At 43.6% G+C, this 17,435-nt stretch overlaps 1 protein-coding gene across 2 annotated transcripts in view; it reads right to left on the minus strand.

The window, feature by feature from the left end:
• C12H4orf51 (chromosome 12 C4orf51 homolog) overlaps positions 1-16,243 on the minus strand; it is a 49,070-nt gene extending 32,827 nt beyond the window's left edge. For both annotated transcript variants that reach the window (XM_070474793.1, XM_070474792.1), the window contains exons 1-2: positions 15,654-16,243; positions 10,432-10,493 (exon numbers count right to left, since the gene is read on the minus strand). In XM_070474793.1, coding sequence (XP_070330894.1) covers positions 10,432-10,493; positions 15,654-15,880 — 289 coding nt within the window. In that variant the 5' untranslated portion in view covers positions 15,881-16,243. The remainder of the gene's footprint in view (positions 1-10,431; positions 10,494-15,653) is intronic.
• Between the last annotated feature and the right edge of the window lie 1,192 nt (positions 16,244-17,435).

Genomic DNA, 17,435 nt, shown 5'->3' on the forward strand with positions numbered 1-17,435 from the left:
AGCAGGGATGAGGCAAGGGAGAGGAATAGCATTTGGCAAATACTCATTATCTGTGCTGTTTTATGCTGATAAACTTTTAAAAGCAGGGTATCTTAAGTTAAAATCAATGAGTTCAATAATTATTTACCTAAATTCAAGAAAAAACCACTTTTTCACAGTGACAGTTAGAGCAGGTAGATAGTTTATCCTGCACAATTAGCTCTGATTATTCCTGTAAATCCTTAGCCTTTCAAAGCTCTATAAGACTTTTATAAATCCCATAGGCCTGCCAGAGGCTTTCACTAGTTTTTTGTCACCCTTCCTTTCAAAAATTATATAAGAGAATCATTAATTAGCAAATCATATGATTTTAAAATATAAAACTTTTATAGAAAGTGATTTTGAGGCATTTGATAGATTATGGGGGGAATGGGGATTAGAATTTGTGCTGAACCACTGTATGAGGGATATATTGGGATTTTATGCCCATCTTTTAGCCAAACTTGTACATTTTTCTCATTGAGCTCTCATTTTCTTCAGTCTGTTTGTGGAGAACACCAACAAGCTTGCATATGCTGGTGTATGGTCTGTTGATTTTTTTCTTTGCAAGTTAACAGTTGACAAAATAGAGCCCACAGTTCAACATTACCCTGGCAGTTTCAGCTGGCCTTTCAATTAAGGACATTTAACATTCCCCTAAATTGCCAGCGTGTATCCGCCTCCCTGTTTCCACTTTTTAGTCCTAGAACTGTAACCAAATTGGGCAGTTTTGTCGATGAAACTAAGTGTCAGTAACTGCCAGCAAATTCTCTCTTACATATCAGGTCCATAAATCTTGTGCCAATCCTGGTGGAATGCTACAGGTATATGGTTTTAAAAATAAGTTACCAAGAAAGCAAGTGTGGGTTTGTGAGCACCTGCTCTAGCAGAATCTCAAGTTTGGAAACATTCTGGGTCTTCTAATCATGGAGTCCACTATTAGGTGCTGTGATAGTACAGGTCTCAGCTGTATTTGTGATTTTGTTTTCTTGTCTTAGATTTGGGGATCATGTGACCTTTGACCTACCCATCCCTGTGTTCCTTGAACTTCGAGTTCCTTAAAATGAAGCTTCATAAACACAAAAACTTAATGTTGGAAAGTAAAGAAAAAATTGTTTTTAACCTTTTCTGAATAGCTTTTAACCTTTTCTTAAACTGTATGCATACAAAAGAGGAGAATTTAGATAAAAGATCAACAGCCCTTAACCAAGAGTCCATGGACACCCTGGAGGGATCTAAGATGTATGCGTTGGTGGCTTGTAGAAGTGTCTTGATGGATATTTTTCTGAAGATAGAGCTTTCATCAGACTTATCAAAGTGTCTCAAAAAATATGAGATGTCTTAAAGAGAGAATTGCTAACCATGGGGATAGATGACAGAGTGAATTTTTTTCTGACTGTTAAGAATGAGGCATTTAATGGTCTGAACATTAGGTGAGAATATCCTATCAATATGAAATTTCTTGCATGTAATAACAGTATCATGGTTATATAAGATAATAATATTATGGTTATTAGCAAATAGTATTATGGTTATAAGCAAACATTGTTGCTGCTAGAGGTACATGCTGAAGTATTTAAGGATATATTGTTACTATGCCTGTAAATCTACTCTCAATAGTTCTGCAGAGTATTACATACACGTATCAATAAAGAGAGACTGAGATAAAACTATATGTTAACAAATGTGGCAAAATGTTAACAATTGGTGAATCTAGGCAGGGAGTAGGCAAATACTGATTCTACTATTCCTTCAACCTTTCTATGAATTAAAAAATTGCAGATAAAGGAATAAGGCATTCATTTATCTGCCTCAATTTCATAATGATAGACAAAGTGCTATTATCATATTTCATAGATGACTAAAACCAGGTAGAAAAAGATTCAGAAAACCAGGCAGCATTGCAAATTACACTGAAGCCATAACCAAGAGCAGACCTAGAAACGACGCCTTCTTCCCGTCTTCTCCCCACACCCCTGTAGCCCACCCCATAGGGAGATCGTGGTTTGTTCAGAGAAGCCCACTGAAATCACGGCAATGCCTGTGCGTTCAGTGCTGAGTCATGTCCGACTCTCTTGTGACCCCATGGACTGTAGCGCATCAGGCCCCTCTGTCCACAGGATGCTCCAGGCAAGAATAATGGGCTGGGTTGCCATTTCCTTCTCCAGGAGATCCCCAACCCAGGATCAAACCACCGTCTTCTGCGTCTCCTGCCCTGGCAGGCGGGTTCTTTTCCCACTGCACCACCTGGGAAGCCTACTGTTGTGCTTTCTTTTCCTAGTGGAGGATATGCTTGGACAGTAAAGTATGCAGGGTAACAGATGGCATTCTGTGACCTTCTTAATAACAGGCTTAGCTGCCAACGTTCCCTTGTGTCCAGTCTCTGCAGGGAATTTGGACGCCGTTGCCTTACACTTGAATATTTCCTGGCAAACACTTTTAACCATTTATTAGACTGTTTCCTAATTTCAAATTGAGCAAAACAAAATTCCCAAACACCTGAAGGGACGGTGGTAGTTCCTGGGTCTGGGGGCCTGTCCTGGGACTCACTGGGGTGTGCTGGCCATCAGCTGATGTACCTGGCATTTTTTAGGGTGGGGAGGACCTCAGTCCCAGCAAACTGCTTTCCAGGCTGTCTAGATTTACAGGGTAGCAACACAAGCTTTGTTCTTTCTGTAGTTTAAAAGAAACATATGCACTTCCCACGGCCAGGCATACGAATTAGCCAGATAAATGAAGTCCTGACATTAGCAGGCTCTCTGCCGTGGCCGCCCACGCCGGGAGTGAGCTGGGGGACCCTGGCAGGCAAGGCTGGTTCTAAGGCATCTTCCTTGCTTCCTCGCACCGCACCGGTGGGCAGCCTCGCAGTCCAGGGGAGGAGGCGGAGGGCAGGGATCAGGTTAACAAGGGCAGGGATCAGGTTAACAAGGGCAGGGATCAGTTAACAAGGGCAGGCACAAGGAGCCGCCCTGAGAGGAGCGAGGGAGGACGTGCGCGCTGAAGCCGCAGGCGTCACCCCTCTTCTCCCCCAACACAATGGACCCCGAAGGCTTCTGCCTCCAGGGAGGGGAGTGCTCATTCAGTCCAGGTCAGGCCACCGGTGTGTGGCGAGGCAGAGGAGGGGAGGAATGGGTGGAGAAAGCGCTAGAACATGATCAGTGCAGATGGTAGGAGTGGAAAGTGTGGAAACTCAGGGGAGACGACCCAGGTGCCAGGTGCAGGATGGCGTGGAGTCACGGGCAGGAGGAGCCAGAAATTAGGTTTCTGTGAGGGCGAGAGGGTGGTGGGTGTGTATGGGGGGAGCTTCATTCCGGGGAGGGGAAGCTCCCCCATGCCTCTGCCTGGGAAATGATGGCCTGGGTGTCAGGGAGCCTGGACAGGGAGCCGGGAGTCTCTCCCAGGATGGCTGGGGAAGGCTGCCTGGCTTGACGGGCATCTACCCACTTACCGTGCCACCCGGGGGCCAGCCTACTGCTCCGTCCCCAGGCAGACCAGCACACCTGCTAAGGATTGCCGGATAAGCAAATCCGATAAGCCCTTACCTTACCAGCAAACCGGATAATCCTTCCCAGCAAACCTGTTAAGGATTGCTGGTTCTAGTAAACCTGCTAAGGATTGCCAGATCCAGCGAACTGGATAAGCCCCTCTCTTCAGGCATGCCCTAACCCATCTGCTCCCACCTTCACTCTGGGGCCCCAGCCTCCAAGAGCAAAAAGCTTGGGGAATGATCCCCAAACAGCACAAGGACGCACATCCCTGTGACATTATGGAAAGAAGGTGGACAAAGTTTTGGAAGCAAGACACCCACATCACTAAGAAAGGGCGGGCCCTTGGACACCAACGTTTCTGCTCTTTCCTCTCTGCTGCTCACCCCAGATCACACTCGCCAGCCCTTGCTTATAGGGCTGTGTCTGTTTCAGATTTGGGGTTTGCCTGGCTGTGCTTCCTTCTGCTCATTACAGAACCTGGGTGCAGGGTGGAGTGTATACAACTAAGGTGGGTGTGTGCGTGCTAAGTTGCCTCAGTCCTGTCCGACTCTTTTCGACCCATGGACTGTAGCCCACGAGGCTCCTCTGTCCGTGGGATTCTCCAGGCAAGAATACTGGAGTGGGTTGCCGTGCCCTCCTCCAGGGGATCTTCCCTACCCAGGGATCCAACCTGTGTCTCTTACATCTCCTGCATTAGCAGGTAGGTGGGTTCTTTACCACTAGCGCCACCTGGGAAGCCCTATACAACTAAAACCACATACAAAATGCAACAGCGCTATATGCTATTGTTTTACTCAAATTTTTAAGGTATTTTATATGTAATACTTCAGAATCCTGCCACTGAATACACTAAATCGTGCCACTGGAAACACAAGTTTTTGAAAGGTTGCTTCTATAAAAACTACATTCTAATTTTTAAAAGTACTTTTATAAATTTCCTTTGGAAAGAGAAATTCTATGTAAGAAAGTGTCTCCATAAGGAAATATATTGTGGGAAAGAAAAAGTCAACCATAGAAGGGCCATAAAAACCACTGTTCAACATACAATTAAAGGACACCTGGATTGTGTTTAGCCCTGGTGTGGCTGCTAGAGGTACAGACCCCAACAAGGCAGACAAATTCCTGCTCTCTTGAAGCATATGTTCTAGAAGAGGAAAGATAATAAACGAGTAAACAAATATAATAATACATAGCAAACTAGGCATTAAGATGAAAACTAAAAATGGAAAGTGTGTGAAGAACTGACTTTAAATATAGTGCAGGGAAAACTTCTCTGAAGAAGTGACATTTAAATTCAAACATGAAGCATACAGTTCAGCAGAGCTGGGATAATTGGATTCCAGCAAAGAGAGTGTGTGTGTAAAGGTCCTGAGGTAAGAAATGGCTTCGCAGTTTCAAGTTCTTGAAAGAAGCCAATTAACTGGAACAGAGTGATCAAAAAGCAAAGGCATGAAATGGGAGTGGAGGATTTTATTGCAAGCGTCACAGGAAGCAAAGTGACATCATCTTGTTTATGCTTGAAGATCTCCCTGTGTGAAGACAGGACTCATGGGTATTCTGGTTGTTCCTTTTACTTTTAGAAGTCTTTTGAGGTTTGGAGAAGTGAGAGTGAAAGAACAGGAGAAAAAGATGATGTTGAAAATGAACACACTCTTGAAGGAACATGAAAAATCATCTTCATGTTGCCCTCTTAGAATATTATTTGGTTCCTATAAGTATTCTCCTGGATGCTGTCTTCCTTGTAAAAGGCCATAATACCACGGGACTTCCCTGGTGGTCTGGTGGCGAAGACTCTATGCTCCCAGTGCAGGGGTCCCAGGTTCGATCCCTGGTCAGGGAACTAGATCCCACGTGCATCAGCTAAGACCTGGTGCAGCCAAATAAATAATGAGTTTAAAAAAAGGCCATATGCCATAAAGATGATTCCAGGTTGCTCTTTAGGGACTTGGAATTTGTTATGTGTGACTAGGGAATATCCCAAGAAAGAATGCATATTCTCATACATTCTGTCACATCTGGGCTCTGATGAGATCAGTCTGTAGATAACCTCTTCCCGAGTATATATTACATCTCTTAGAACAGCTAGAATCAAAGAGGCCCGTGTGCCCTTTTGCAAGAGTAACTCGGGCTCATCCTGGGGGCACGTACAGAGGCACCAAGAAGGAGAGAAGGGACAGGGACCACCTTGACCCAGCCCCGGAGGCAGCGGGGCCCACATCCACCTCGCTCTTCGTAAACTGCTTCTGCTGGAAAGGAGCTTTTTAAATAAAGCTTGCTGGAATCTGTCTTAGCAGAATGTAAAGAGAGAGGAATTCCTGACCAATTTCTGTCTGTATTGCAGTTTTAAGACCCTTGATTTTAGTTTTTCTTAGTCATTGCTTTGTTCTTTGAACTCGAGAAAGGAGCAGATGGGGGGTGCCCAAGAAGGGAAAAGCCACAGCCACGTCACTTGGAAAGAAAATTAATAGTAACTCCAAAGGAAAATCCACCTTAGCCCAGGTAGAATAAGACCGAATTCTTTGAAAGGCAGTCTTGAAAAAAATCTGAGAACGTTTTTCCTCTGATGGTTGTGAATCACACTTAGGAACAGCCCATCTGATTTGCATATTTAGGGAGGGACACATTCTGCAAGGAAACCATCAACAGACCCATGTCCACGAGTGGAGAGCAAATTTATCCAGTGGGCTTGTATGGATTTGGCTTCACATTTTAACTCCCTTCATTAGATGCTTCTAGCACAAAGTTGAGAAATCTGTATGCAGGTCAGGAAGCAACAGTTAGAACTGGACATGGAACAACAGACAGGTTCCAAATAGGAAAAGGAGTACATCAAGGCTGTATATTGTCACTCTGCTTATTTAACTTATAAGCAGAGTACATCGTGAGAAATGCTGGGCTGGATGAAGCACAAGCTGGAATCAAGATTGCCAGGAGAAATATCAGTCACCTCATATATGCAGATGGCACCACCCTATGGCAGAAAGTGAAGAAGAACTAAAAAGCCTCTTGATGAAAGTGAAAGAGGAGAGTGAAAAAGTTGGCTTAAAACTCAACATTCAGAAAATAAGATCATGGCATCTGGTCCCATCACTTCATGGCAAATAGATGGGGAGACAGTGGAAACAGTGGCTGACTTTATTTTTGGGGGGCTCCAAAATCACTGCAGATGGTGACTGCAGCCATGAAATTAAAAGAGGCTTATTCCTTGGAAGGAAAGTTATGACCAACCTAGACAGCATATTAAAAAGCAGAGACATTACTTTGCCAACAAAATCCATCTAGTCAAGGCTATGGTTTTTCCAGTGGTCATGTATGGATGTGACAGTTGAACTATAAGGAAAGCTGAATGCTGAAGAATTGATGCTTTTGAACTGTGGTGTTGGAGAAGACTCTTGAGAGTCCCTTGGACTGCAAGGAGATCCAACCAGTCTATCCTAAGGGAGAACAGTCCTGGGTGTTCATTGGAAGGACTGATGTTGAAGCTGAAACCCCAATACTTTGGCCACCTGATGTGAAGAGCTGACTCATTTGAAAAGGAAAGATTGAAGGCACGAGGAGAAGTGGACGACAGAGGATGAGATGGTCGGATGGCATCACCAACTCAATGGACATAGGTTTGGGTGGACTCCGGGAGTTGATGATGGACAGGGAGGCCTGGCGTGCTGCGGTTCATAGGGTCGCAAAGAGTCAGACATGACTGAGCAACTGAACTGAACTGAACTGAGCACACGTTGATAATCACAAAATTAGACATGGAACTTTTTTTTTGTTTCCATTTATTTTTATTAGTTGGAGGCTAATTACTTTACATCATTACAGTAGTTTTTGTCATACACCGAAATGAATTAGCCATGGATTTACATGTATTCCCCATCCCAGTCCCCCCTCCCACCTCCGTCTCCACCCGATCCCTCTGGGTCTTCCCAGTGCACCAGGCCCGAGCACTTGTCTCATGTACCCAACCTGGGCTGGTGATCTGTTTCACCCTAGATAATATACATGTTTCAATGCTGTTCTCTTGAAACATCCCACCCTCGCCTTCTCCCAGAGTCCACAAGTCTGTTCTATACATCTGAGTCTCTTTTTCTGTTTTGCATATAGGGTTATCGTTACCATCTTTCTAAAGTCCATATATATGTGTTAGTATACTGTAATAGTCTTTATCTTTCTGGCTTACTTCGCTCTGTATAATGGGCTCCAGTTTCATCCATCTCATTAGAACTGATTCAAATGAATTCTTTTTAATGGCTGAGTAATATTCCATGGTGTATATGTACCACAGCTTCCTTATCCATTCGTCTGCTGATGGGCATCTGGGTTGCTTCCATGTCCTGGCTATTATAAACAGTGCTGCGATGAACATTGGGGTGCACGTGTCTCTTTCAGATCTGGTTTCCTTGGTGTGTATGCCCAGAAGTGGGATTGCTGGGTCATATGGCAGTTCTATTTCCAGCTTTTTAAGAAATCTCCACACTGTTTTCCATAGTGGCTGTACTAATTTGCATTCCCACCAACAGTATAAGAGGGTTCCCTTTTCTCCACACCCTCTCCAGCATTTATTGCTTGTAGACTTTTGGATAGCAGCCATCCTGACTGGCGTATAATGGTACCTCATTGTGGTTTTGATTTGCATTTCTCTGATAATGAGTGATGTTGAGCATCTTTTCATGTGTTTGTTAGCCATCTGTATGTCTTCCTTGGAGAAAAGACATGGAACTTTTCAAAGAAGCACAGAGGGAAGTTAAACTTTGGCCAAATTAAATAATCCTACCTTGATATACTGTCACCTCTTAATGATGAGAGTAGGCATCAGTTAAACAAAAATGACCATTTGAGGAAAATGAGAAAAGCAACATGGGCAGAGTCTCCACTAGTAAATCATCATTCTGAATACATCCGTATATTTATGTCTTTTCTACATTTCTCCTACCATACTTTACCATAAAGACAGGAGAAGATAGGAAAAAAGCAATACCTATCATACAGTGGTAAATTATTTAATTTCCCCTGACCTAGACTTGTCTCCAGGCCAGGTGTGTGTGTGTGTGTGTGTGTGTGTGTGTGTGTTCCGTCGTGTCTGACTCTTGTAACCCCATGGACTGCAGCCTGCCAGGCTCCTCTGTCCATGGAATTTTCCAGGCAAGAACACTGGAGTGGGTAGCCAGTCCCTTCTCCAGCCAAGCTAGGTAGTGTGTTTCAATTTTATGTTTATTACTGCAACGAGAGAAAGAAAGTCTTTCTTGATTTTAACAATAGCGCAAACGGTTCTCCGTCCTGTCCTCTTGCCTCAACAAACCATAGAGGGATGCATCAAACCCATTTCAAATGTACTATTCCCATACAGTCCAATTTCATTAGGAAAGCCAGCAAGAATAGTGACCGTCCAAGGCAGTGGTTAAAAACCTTGACTCTATTTTTCAGGAGAACTCCCTGAGGCTGCAGGATGGTTCTTGACAACATACTGACAACACACGGGCGCATACTGAATAAAAAATGTAACAAAGTATTAATAGAATATTTTACAAAGTGCTTTAATATCCTCACCTCAGATGACTCTCATTGGTCTTATTAAACCTTCAAAGATTGAACCCAGAGAGATGGAAATTACATGCTGCTGCTGCTGCTAAGTCACTTCAGTCGTGTCCGACTCTGCAACCCCATAGACGGCAGCCCACCAGGCTCCCCCGTCCCTGGGATTCTCCAGGCAAGAACACTGGAGTGGGTTGCCAGTTCCTTCTCCAATGCGTGAAAGTGGAAAGTGAAAGTGAAGACGCTCAGTTGTGTCCAACTCTTAGAGACCCCATGGACTGCAGCCCACCAGGCTCCTCTGTCCATGGGATTGTCCAGGCAAGAGTACTGGACTGGGGTGCCATTGCCTTCTCCGGGAAATTATATGGGAAAAACCTACTGTGTTTCTTCCTCAAAATCAGAGTGTGGGGTAGGAGGGCTGGCTGTCCCCCTCCCCCGAGCGCAGTTGTTACTTGGCAGGGGCTGCCCAGCCCAGGAATCTGAACTCTCCTTAGGTGGGGCCTTGTGACCACTTCTCCCACTGGAATGTGAGCATATGAGACGTGAGTTGCTTCCAGGCTGAAATGGTAGAAAAGCCACATGCCATCCCAACCCTTTATCCTCCCCCACCTGCCAGATGGAGATTCTGGGGCTGCAGGAGATGGTGGAATTCCCAGATGAATGACATCTGTGTCCTTAGATCTAAGGCCAGTCTGCAAAACACCTTCCTGGGCCTTTACATGAAGACAAAAGCTGTCTTTTATCATTTGCCTGCATGCTCAGCTGCTTCAGTCATGTCTGACTCTTTGTGACCCTATGGACAGTAGCCCGCCAGGCTCCTCTGTCCATGGGATTCTCCAGGCAAGAATACTGGAGTGGGTTGCCATGCCTGCCTCCAGGGGATCTTCCCAACCCAGGGATCGAACCTGCGTCTCTTATGTCTCTTGCATTGGCAGGTGGGTTCTTTACCTCTAGCACCACCTGGGAAGCCCATTATCATGTTAAGCAACTGGAATTTGGAGGTTTATCTATTATAGCAGCAAGTGTTATCCTGATTTAACTGAAATGGGGTGGAGGTGGTATCAATTAGTAAATGGAGTTTCCTAGTTGGTGGTTTATAATGATTTGGTTTCTCTTCCTGATTCTTTGACATACCCAGTAAAGCTCACCTTCTGTTACTTAGGGCTCCAAGCTCTGGGAGAAGATACCTTCTGAGGAGGAAGTTTTTTGCCCTGGAATAACTATTATTTTTAAGAGTGACTGATCCAGAGTGGAACATGCTCAGTTTCTTGCTAGAGGCGGCTTGCTTTTAGTAGGCATATGGAAACTATTTGGATGACAATCTCGAACATAAAAGTTATCAAGGCAGCAACCTTGGCAAAATGTCTGTGCTCAGAACTGATCACAGTGCACTTACCTTTAGCATCTGTGGTCCCGTGGAGCTCAGCCCTGCCAGCAAAGGAGTTTGGGAATGCCATCCTGCAGAAAGGAAGTACAAGAAACAAGCTTTGAGCTTGTGGGGTTTCTAAGCCACAGCCTGTGGGCTTGCGGGGATTTTCACTCATGCTTTCACTTGATTTCTTAAACTTTGGCTTCTTTTCTTCCCCCTTTCCACTCTCCCAGCAGTAAAACCCCATTAAATCAACCCAAGTTGGACTTTCTCATTGTCTTTAGTGATTTGTTTGTTCCCCAATTTGTCATAACAGGGTAAACTGTTCAACTTTTGTACATGAAAAGCTTAAACAGTAAGTTCATAATTGTTTTCACAGAATTTATGAGACTTTCTCTAGGGAGCTGTTTTCAAAATAAGTGTTATGAATGGAATAGGAAATATTACAGTAATTATGTTGGTTTCCCAGGAAAACTTAGAACTTAATAGTGGCAGGGTAACTTGGGGACTAGCAGATGCTGTGTCTATCCTTCAAAATATATCTGTATCTCAGTGTCTCTGAATCCAGATATAATGCTCATTTCAGGCAAGCAGTTGGCTTGGTGGGAAGCGCAGTCATGAATTTCTAGAGGACGACTGTTGTTTTAGGGCCTCTCATTGAGGAGAGGAGGGTTTTCAAGCTCCAGGGACCTGGAACTATATGTGTGTGTTAGGGTAGAGTGGAATTATGTCAGCCTAGAGTCCTAGTGCAGAGGTGGGACATAGGGAGGATTTGGGGGACAGATGGATTGGGAGTTTTGAATTAGTAGATGCAAACTCTCATATATAGAAATAGATAAACAACAAGGTTCTGCTATATATAGCACAGGGAACTGTATTCAATACCTTGTGATAAACCATAATGGAAAAGGATATGAAAAAGAATGTATACATATGGATAACTGAATCACTTTGCCATGCAGCAGAAATTAACACAACACTGTAAATCAACTATACTTCAAAAAATAAATTTGAAAAAAACGTAAAAAAAAAAAAAAGAGTTCTAAAATGCTCCCGGACATGTACTGAGCCCACAGACTAGCCCTCATCATCCCTGAGACAGGGGCTGGTGGCCCACCCTGCATCTTTCTTCTCCTTACCTACAGCAGCCACTGAATCACCAGGGGGTATTAATTTTTCAATGCACATTGCTGATTTTTTTTTTTCCTTTCATGGTGCATGGGCTCAGTTGTTCCATGGTATGTGAGATCTTCTCAGACCAGGGATCGAACCCATGTGTCCTGCAGTGGCAGGCAGATTCCTAACCACTGGACCACCAGGGAAGACCACCAACTGCACATTTCTAAGCCCAACCCCAGTAATTATTTTTCCATTAGGTTTGGAGCAGAAAGTCAGATAGTCAGTGGGCCAGTTTTCTGACTTCTATGGGAATCATTTCTTAGCGTCTTCTTTTATTTATTTATTTTTTATCACTGAAGCACATAGGGCTGTTTTTTTTAAGAGGGCTTCCCAGGTGGCGCGAGTGGTGAAGAACCCACCTGCAAATGCAGGAGACCTAAGAGACTTGGGTTCAGTCCCTGGGTCAGAAAGATCCCCTGGAGAAGGGCATGGCAACCCACTCCAGTATTCTTGCCTGGAGAATTCCATGGACAGAGGAGCCTGGCAGGCCACAGTCCACAGCGTCATAAGGAGTCAGACACAACTGAAGTGACTTGGCATGCACAGTATCTTAAAACCTTTACATAAATAGAATAATACACATATGTTTTGCATCTGGCTCAAATGCTGCATACAGTGTTTGTGGCATTACAGGGTGCAGCCATAGTTTGTTCATTTACACTGGCATTGTACAATCACACCACTGTCTATTCATTCTTTTATATTTGAATAGTATGTATTCTACATTAGGCTTGTTTTTTAGCTTTTTGGCTATTGTGAAAAGTGCTGCTATGAACTACTTGTACATATCTCTTGGTGCACATGTGACAACACTTTTCAGCTGGATATATATTTAAAATTGCTAAGTCCTAGGATATCTATACCATCAACTTTAGGAAACAAGATCAAACTCTTTTCCTCAAGAAAACAATTCAATGCATATACCCACCAGATGTACATGAGAGACCTCATTGTTTTATACTTTCACCAGCACTTTGTATTAATCATCTTTTTAATTTTAACCATTCTGGACGTTTACATGAGTAAGCTCATTGCGGGTTTAATTTGTAGGTCCTGATTATTAATGTGGTTAAGGAACTTTTGATACATTTTATTGATCACATGGATATCTTGGTTTATGAATTTCATTTCAAAGTCTCTTTATTATTTTTCTAGTAGGTTGTCTTTTTCGTATTAATTTGTGTTTTTCTTTTTAAAATATTTTTATTTATTTATTTAGCTGTGCCAGGTCTTCGTTGCGGCTTGCAAACTGTTAATTGCAGCATGTGAACTCTTAGTTGCAGATTGTGGCCCTGACCAGGGATCAAACCCAGACACCCAGCACTGAGAGCATGGAGTCTTAGTCCCTGAGCCACCAGGGAAGTCCCCGGGGGTTTTTTGTATTTTGTTTTTTTTTTAAATATGTATCGTAGTAATGAGCCCTTGGTCAGTCACTGAGTTGAGAAACTCATCTTCCTAACTGTAGCTCAGCTTTCATACTTTTAAGGGTGTATTTTGTTAAACAGAGCTACTTTAGGCTGGTCTCATTTACTTCCTTGTTTCTTTGTGGTTAGGACTTTTTGTGTCCTGTTTGGGAAATCTTTGCCAACCTCAAGATCATCAAGATATTCCTTGTGTCATTATCTAATGGGTTTTTGCTATTGTGCCTTGCACACTTTGGCCTCTAATTCATCTGGAAGGAATCTACCTGGAACTGCAAACACGACCTTTCTCCACTGTTCTGCCACCTTTTACATAAATCAGAGCCCATGTATGCAAGGTTCTGTTTCTGGGCCCTTTTTTCTGTTCCAGTCATCTCTTGGCTATCTTGGTGCCACAGTGCCGTTCTGCCTTAATCACTGAGGGTTTATGCTAAGTTTTGTCATCTGTAGAGCAAACATTCTGACTTTGTTCTTTTTAAGAGTGTCCTGACTGTTTCCTGGCCTTGAACCATCTTGTCAAGTTCCACAAAAACATCTGTTGGAATTGTATAGAATCTGTAAATCAATTTGGGGAGAAGTAATATTTTTATAATATTCAGTCTTCCAATCCATGAACATGGTTCACCTCTCTATTGACTTAGATCTTTATATTCTCTCACTAAGGTCTTATAGTTTTCTGTTTGGAGATCTTACATATCTTTGACTATCTTTATTCTAAAATCTTGACTATTTTAGCAAAGTGTCATTTTAAAAAAATTTCATTTGAAAACTTACCGGTAAGCACTAATTTTGTTTTATAGTTCCTGTTTTTAACATTCACGAAAATTTTGTATTGTGCTCTTTCCTTTATTTAAACATTTTCACTTTATTATAAACATGTTTCTGATCTCCGTTCTATCTGTGTTACAGGCATACCTTGTTTTATTGCACTTGACTTTATTGCACTTTGCAGACACTGTGTATTTTACAAATTCAAAGTGTGTGGCAAGCCTGTGTTGTTAGATGATGGTTACATTTTATTTTTTTAGCAACCAAATATTTTTTAATTAAGGCATGAACATTGTTTTTTAGACATAATGTTATTGCCCACCTACCAGGCTACAGTATAGTATATGTATAACTTTTTACGTACTGGGAAACCAAAAAATTTGTGTGACTTGCTTTACTGGGATACCCACTTTATTAGACCAAACCCCCAGTATCTCCAAGGTCTACCTGTACTTTCCTGTTTATGCTGTAACGAACAAATGCTCCCTATTTGTCCTGTGGCTTTTTAGTAAGTCCTGGGCACAGTGCCTCTTTATTTCAGAAGCATGATCCAACATGACGATGCTTTTTCACTCAGGGATTTGTCTCTATTAGTACTAATGCAGAAAGGAAAATCACTGCTTTTCAAATAATTTGGGATTCTGCTGAAAGGCCCAGTCAGGGCTCTCACAGTTTTCATCTCTTCTGGGTTTGTATACCTCAGAGAGTCCAAAGTTGAGATGGGGAGGCAAGTATTGCCTTGAAGATTCCCCCAGGTGGCCCAGAGATGCCTCAAAATTCACAGAATTAGCAAAGGGGTTTCCAAAGTTAATTGAGGTGCCAACAAACTTGCTGCTGCTGAGTCGCTTCAGTCGTGTCCGACTCTGTGTGACCCAATAGACAGCAGCCCACCAGGTTCCCCCATCCCTGGGATTCTCCAGGCAAGAACACTGGAGTGTGTTGCCATTTCCTTCTCCAATGCAGGAAAGTGAAAAGGAAAGTGAAGTCGCTCAGTTGTGTCCGACTCTTAGCGACCCCATAGACAGCAGCCCACCAGGCTCCTCCGTCCACGGGATTTTCCAGGCAAGAGCACTGGAGTGGGGTGCCACTGCCTTCTCCAAACAAACTTGAGAGCTATTGAAAATGCAGACTGTGTAGTTCATTGGAATACACCAGACAAGGTATCCAATTGGAAAGTACCCCTGAGACATTTCAGCTTTAAGTATTGTTTGGACAGTTTGGAAAGCCCTGGAAGGCAAAATCACTAATATTTATTAGGGTTAGTCACTCAGGCGTGTCTGACTCCGTGCAGCCCTGTAGACTGCAGCCCCACCAGGCTCCTCTGTCCATGGGATTTCCCAGGCAAGAACATTGGAGTGGGTAGCATTCCCTGCTCCAGGCGATCTTCCTGACCCAGGGATCAAACCTGCATCTCTTTCGTCTCCTGCGTTGGCAGGTGGGTTCTTTACCTCTTGTGCCACCTGGGAAGCCCATCTTAACCAAATAGTCACATTTTACCTTGTCAAGAGTAAAGGCAGATGTGCATCAATTTTAGAAGGACTAAACAGAATAACACTCATAGTTTCAGCTGATAACTGATATTTAGCTCTTCTTCCTGGGTCAGGAAGATTTCCCTGCAGAAGGAAATGGCAACCCACTCCAGTATTCTTGCCTGGGAAATCCCATCAACAGAGGAGCTTTGCAGGCTACAGTCCATGGAGTTGCAAAGAGTCGGACATGGACTGAAGCAACTTCACATGCACGCCCCCTGACATTTACCGAGGAAAATTTAGAGTGGAAGTCCGGGAAGTGTTTCGGGGTTGACAACACCCTCCTCCTTCTAGTATCCTTCTCATCTAGCCAGAGAGACATAGCCAGGGGCAAATCACAAGGCGATCTTACTTGCGATGGTCAGGCCAGGGCTGTCCTGCTTTGAGCCAGCAGCCTGTGGACTCGTCCAGCCGCTTTTTCCTGTAACTGCCCGTGTACGTTGTCACCGACAAATCTGACCACCTCACTTCATCCTGCCAAGATGCTGCAGCCTTCCGTCTGATCACGTCAAACTCTTGAGAAGTGAGAGGGCTGAAAGGCAGAAGAATCTGTGGTGTCAAGTAGAAGAAGTGTGACATGGCCCACTTTGAAGGACAGCTTTTCGAGCCCTCTCTGTCATGCAGAATTAATTTCCTTTTTGTAGTGGGAAATAATCAACCCAGCCCAGCAAACTCTGTGACTCCGCCGGCTCAGAGAATACAGAAGCTGAACTCAAAGTTGCCAAGCAACAGGTCCCACAATTCCACAAGTTCTACTTCCCACTTCCCTCCAACTTTAACAAGCAAATTTAGAACTTTCTGGCTTTTGCTTTAAGTGATACGCAGCAACGAATCCTGGAAAGAAAGCAGGTGGCCTCTGCTTTTATAAATAAGTGAGTCCTACTCATGATGGTTTAAGACGTGGAGCGAGAGGACAGTGCCAAGCATTCATTTCTCCCAAAGACTGACCTTCAAGGGTCTGGAGGCAAATGTGTCCTGTTTGTGATGTCAACAATAGCAGGTGACGCGAGCGGCTTCTCGTGTGTCATAGAGCAATGGGACTGAAGCTGGTGGCCCTCTGGAGTCGCCCCAGGGGCTGGTAAAATAAGACCCCACCCCCAGCCATAGATTCTGATTTAATTGGTCTGCAGTAGGGCCTTGACTTGGCTCATTTTCATTTTATATTTTAAACTTTTTATTTTGTATCAAGGTATAGCAGATTAACAATGTTGTGGTGGTTTCAGGTGAACAGCAAAGGTAATTTTTAAAAGCTCACTCCTGGAAGCTTCTAGAGAGCAGCTGGGGTTAAGAATTAAGGTCACTGAAATGCCACTGTGAACCTTTTTTAGATTGAGAAGTCATAGCATCCTATCTTCTGTTCAGCTGATTCCCTGCATCCTTCACTAATAATTACTCTAAAGCTGGTTAGTACACCTGCCTCTCCTTCTCTGCACAGACAATTCACTGGCAAATCGAAATAAATCTTTCCACATGTGTCCTTGCTCTTAGAACTTCTTGGAGCAGAAATTCTCAGCCCTCTGCGCTCATTCACATGACCTGTGGGATGCTTTATAGAAACAGGGGTCCTGCCTCACCTTGATCGGCACATCCAGGGGTGGATCCATCATCAGTCTTAAAGAAAGAGTCTCCATAGGTGGCTGGATCAGCACCCATTGGGCGCCTTAAACATGCAGAGGCTCACCTGCCCCGCACAGACTATAGGAATAAAGCCCTGGAATCATCATATTGGGTTGGCCAAAAAGGTCATTCAGGTTTTCCTTACCAATTTATGGAATTGTCCAAATGAACTTTTGGCCAGTCCAGTATTTCTGTGGTTACATGAGGGTGTGGCTGTTGACTTTAAATGCTGGAAAGACTGCTCCAAGAGCTGAATCTCAACAGTCTTTTAAAGTGAGGCTGACTGATGCTTCTTTGAGGGTAAAAGTATTGCAGACACTTGTTAGTATGTCAAAGTAGGAGTATCTTTCTTTAAAAATTTGAAACTTGGAACATGAGCATCTTTGCTATAGAAGGATTAGGCACATGGTCGCAGAGCATGCTGCTTTTTCTCGGGGAGTTGAAGGTTTCTTGGAGAAACCCAGATGAAACACGAGGAAGATGGAGATAGAGGGAAGGAGGGAAGCGGAAACCAGGC

Source organism: Odocoileus virginianus, chromosome 12, assembly GCF_023699985.2.
Source record: "Odocoileus virginianus isolate 20LAN1187 ecotype Illinois chromosome 12, Ovbor_1.2, whole genome shotgun sequence".
Classification (NCBI taxonomy): domain Eukaryota; kingdom Metazoa; phylum Chordata; class Mammalia; order Artiodactyla; family Cervidae; genus Odocoileus; species Odocoileus virginianus.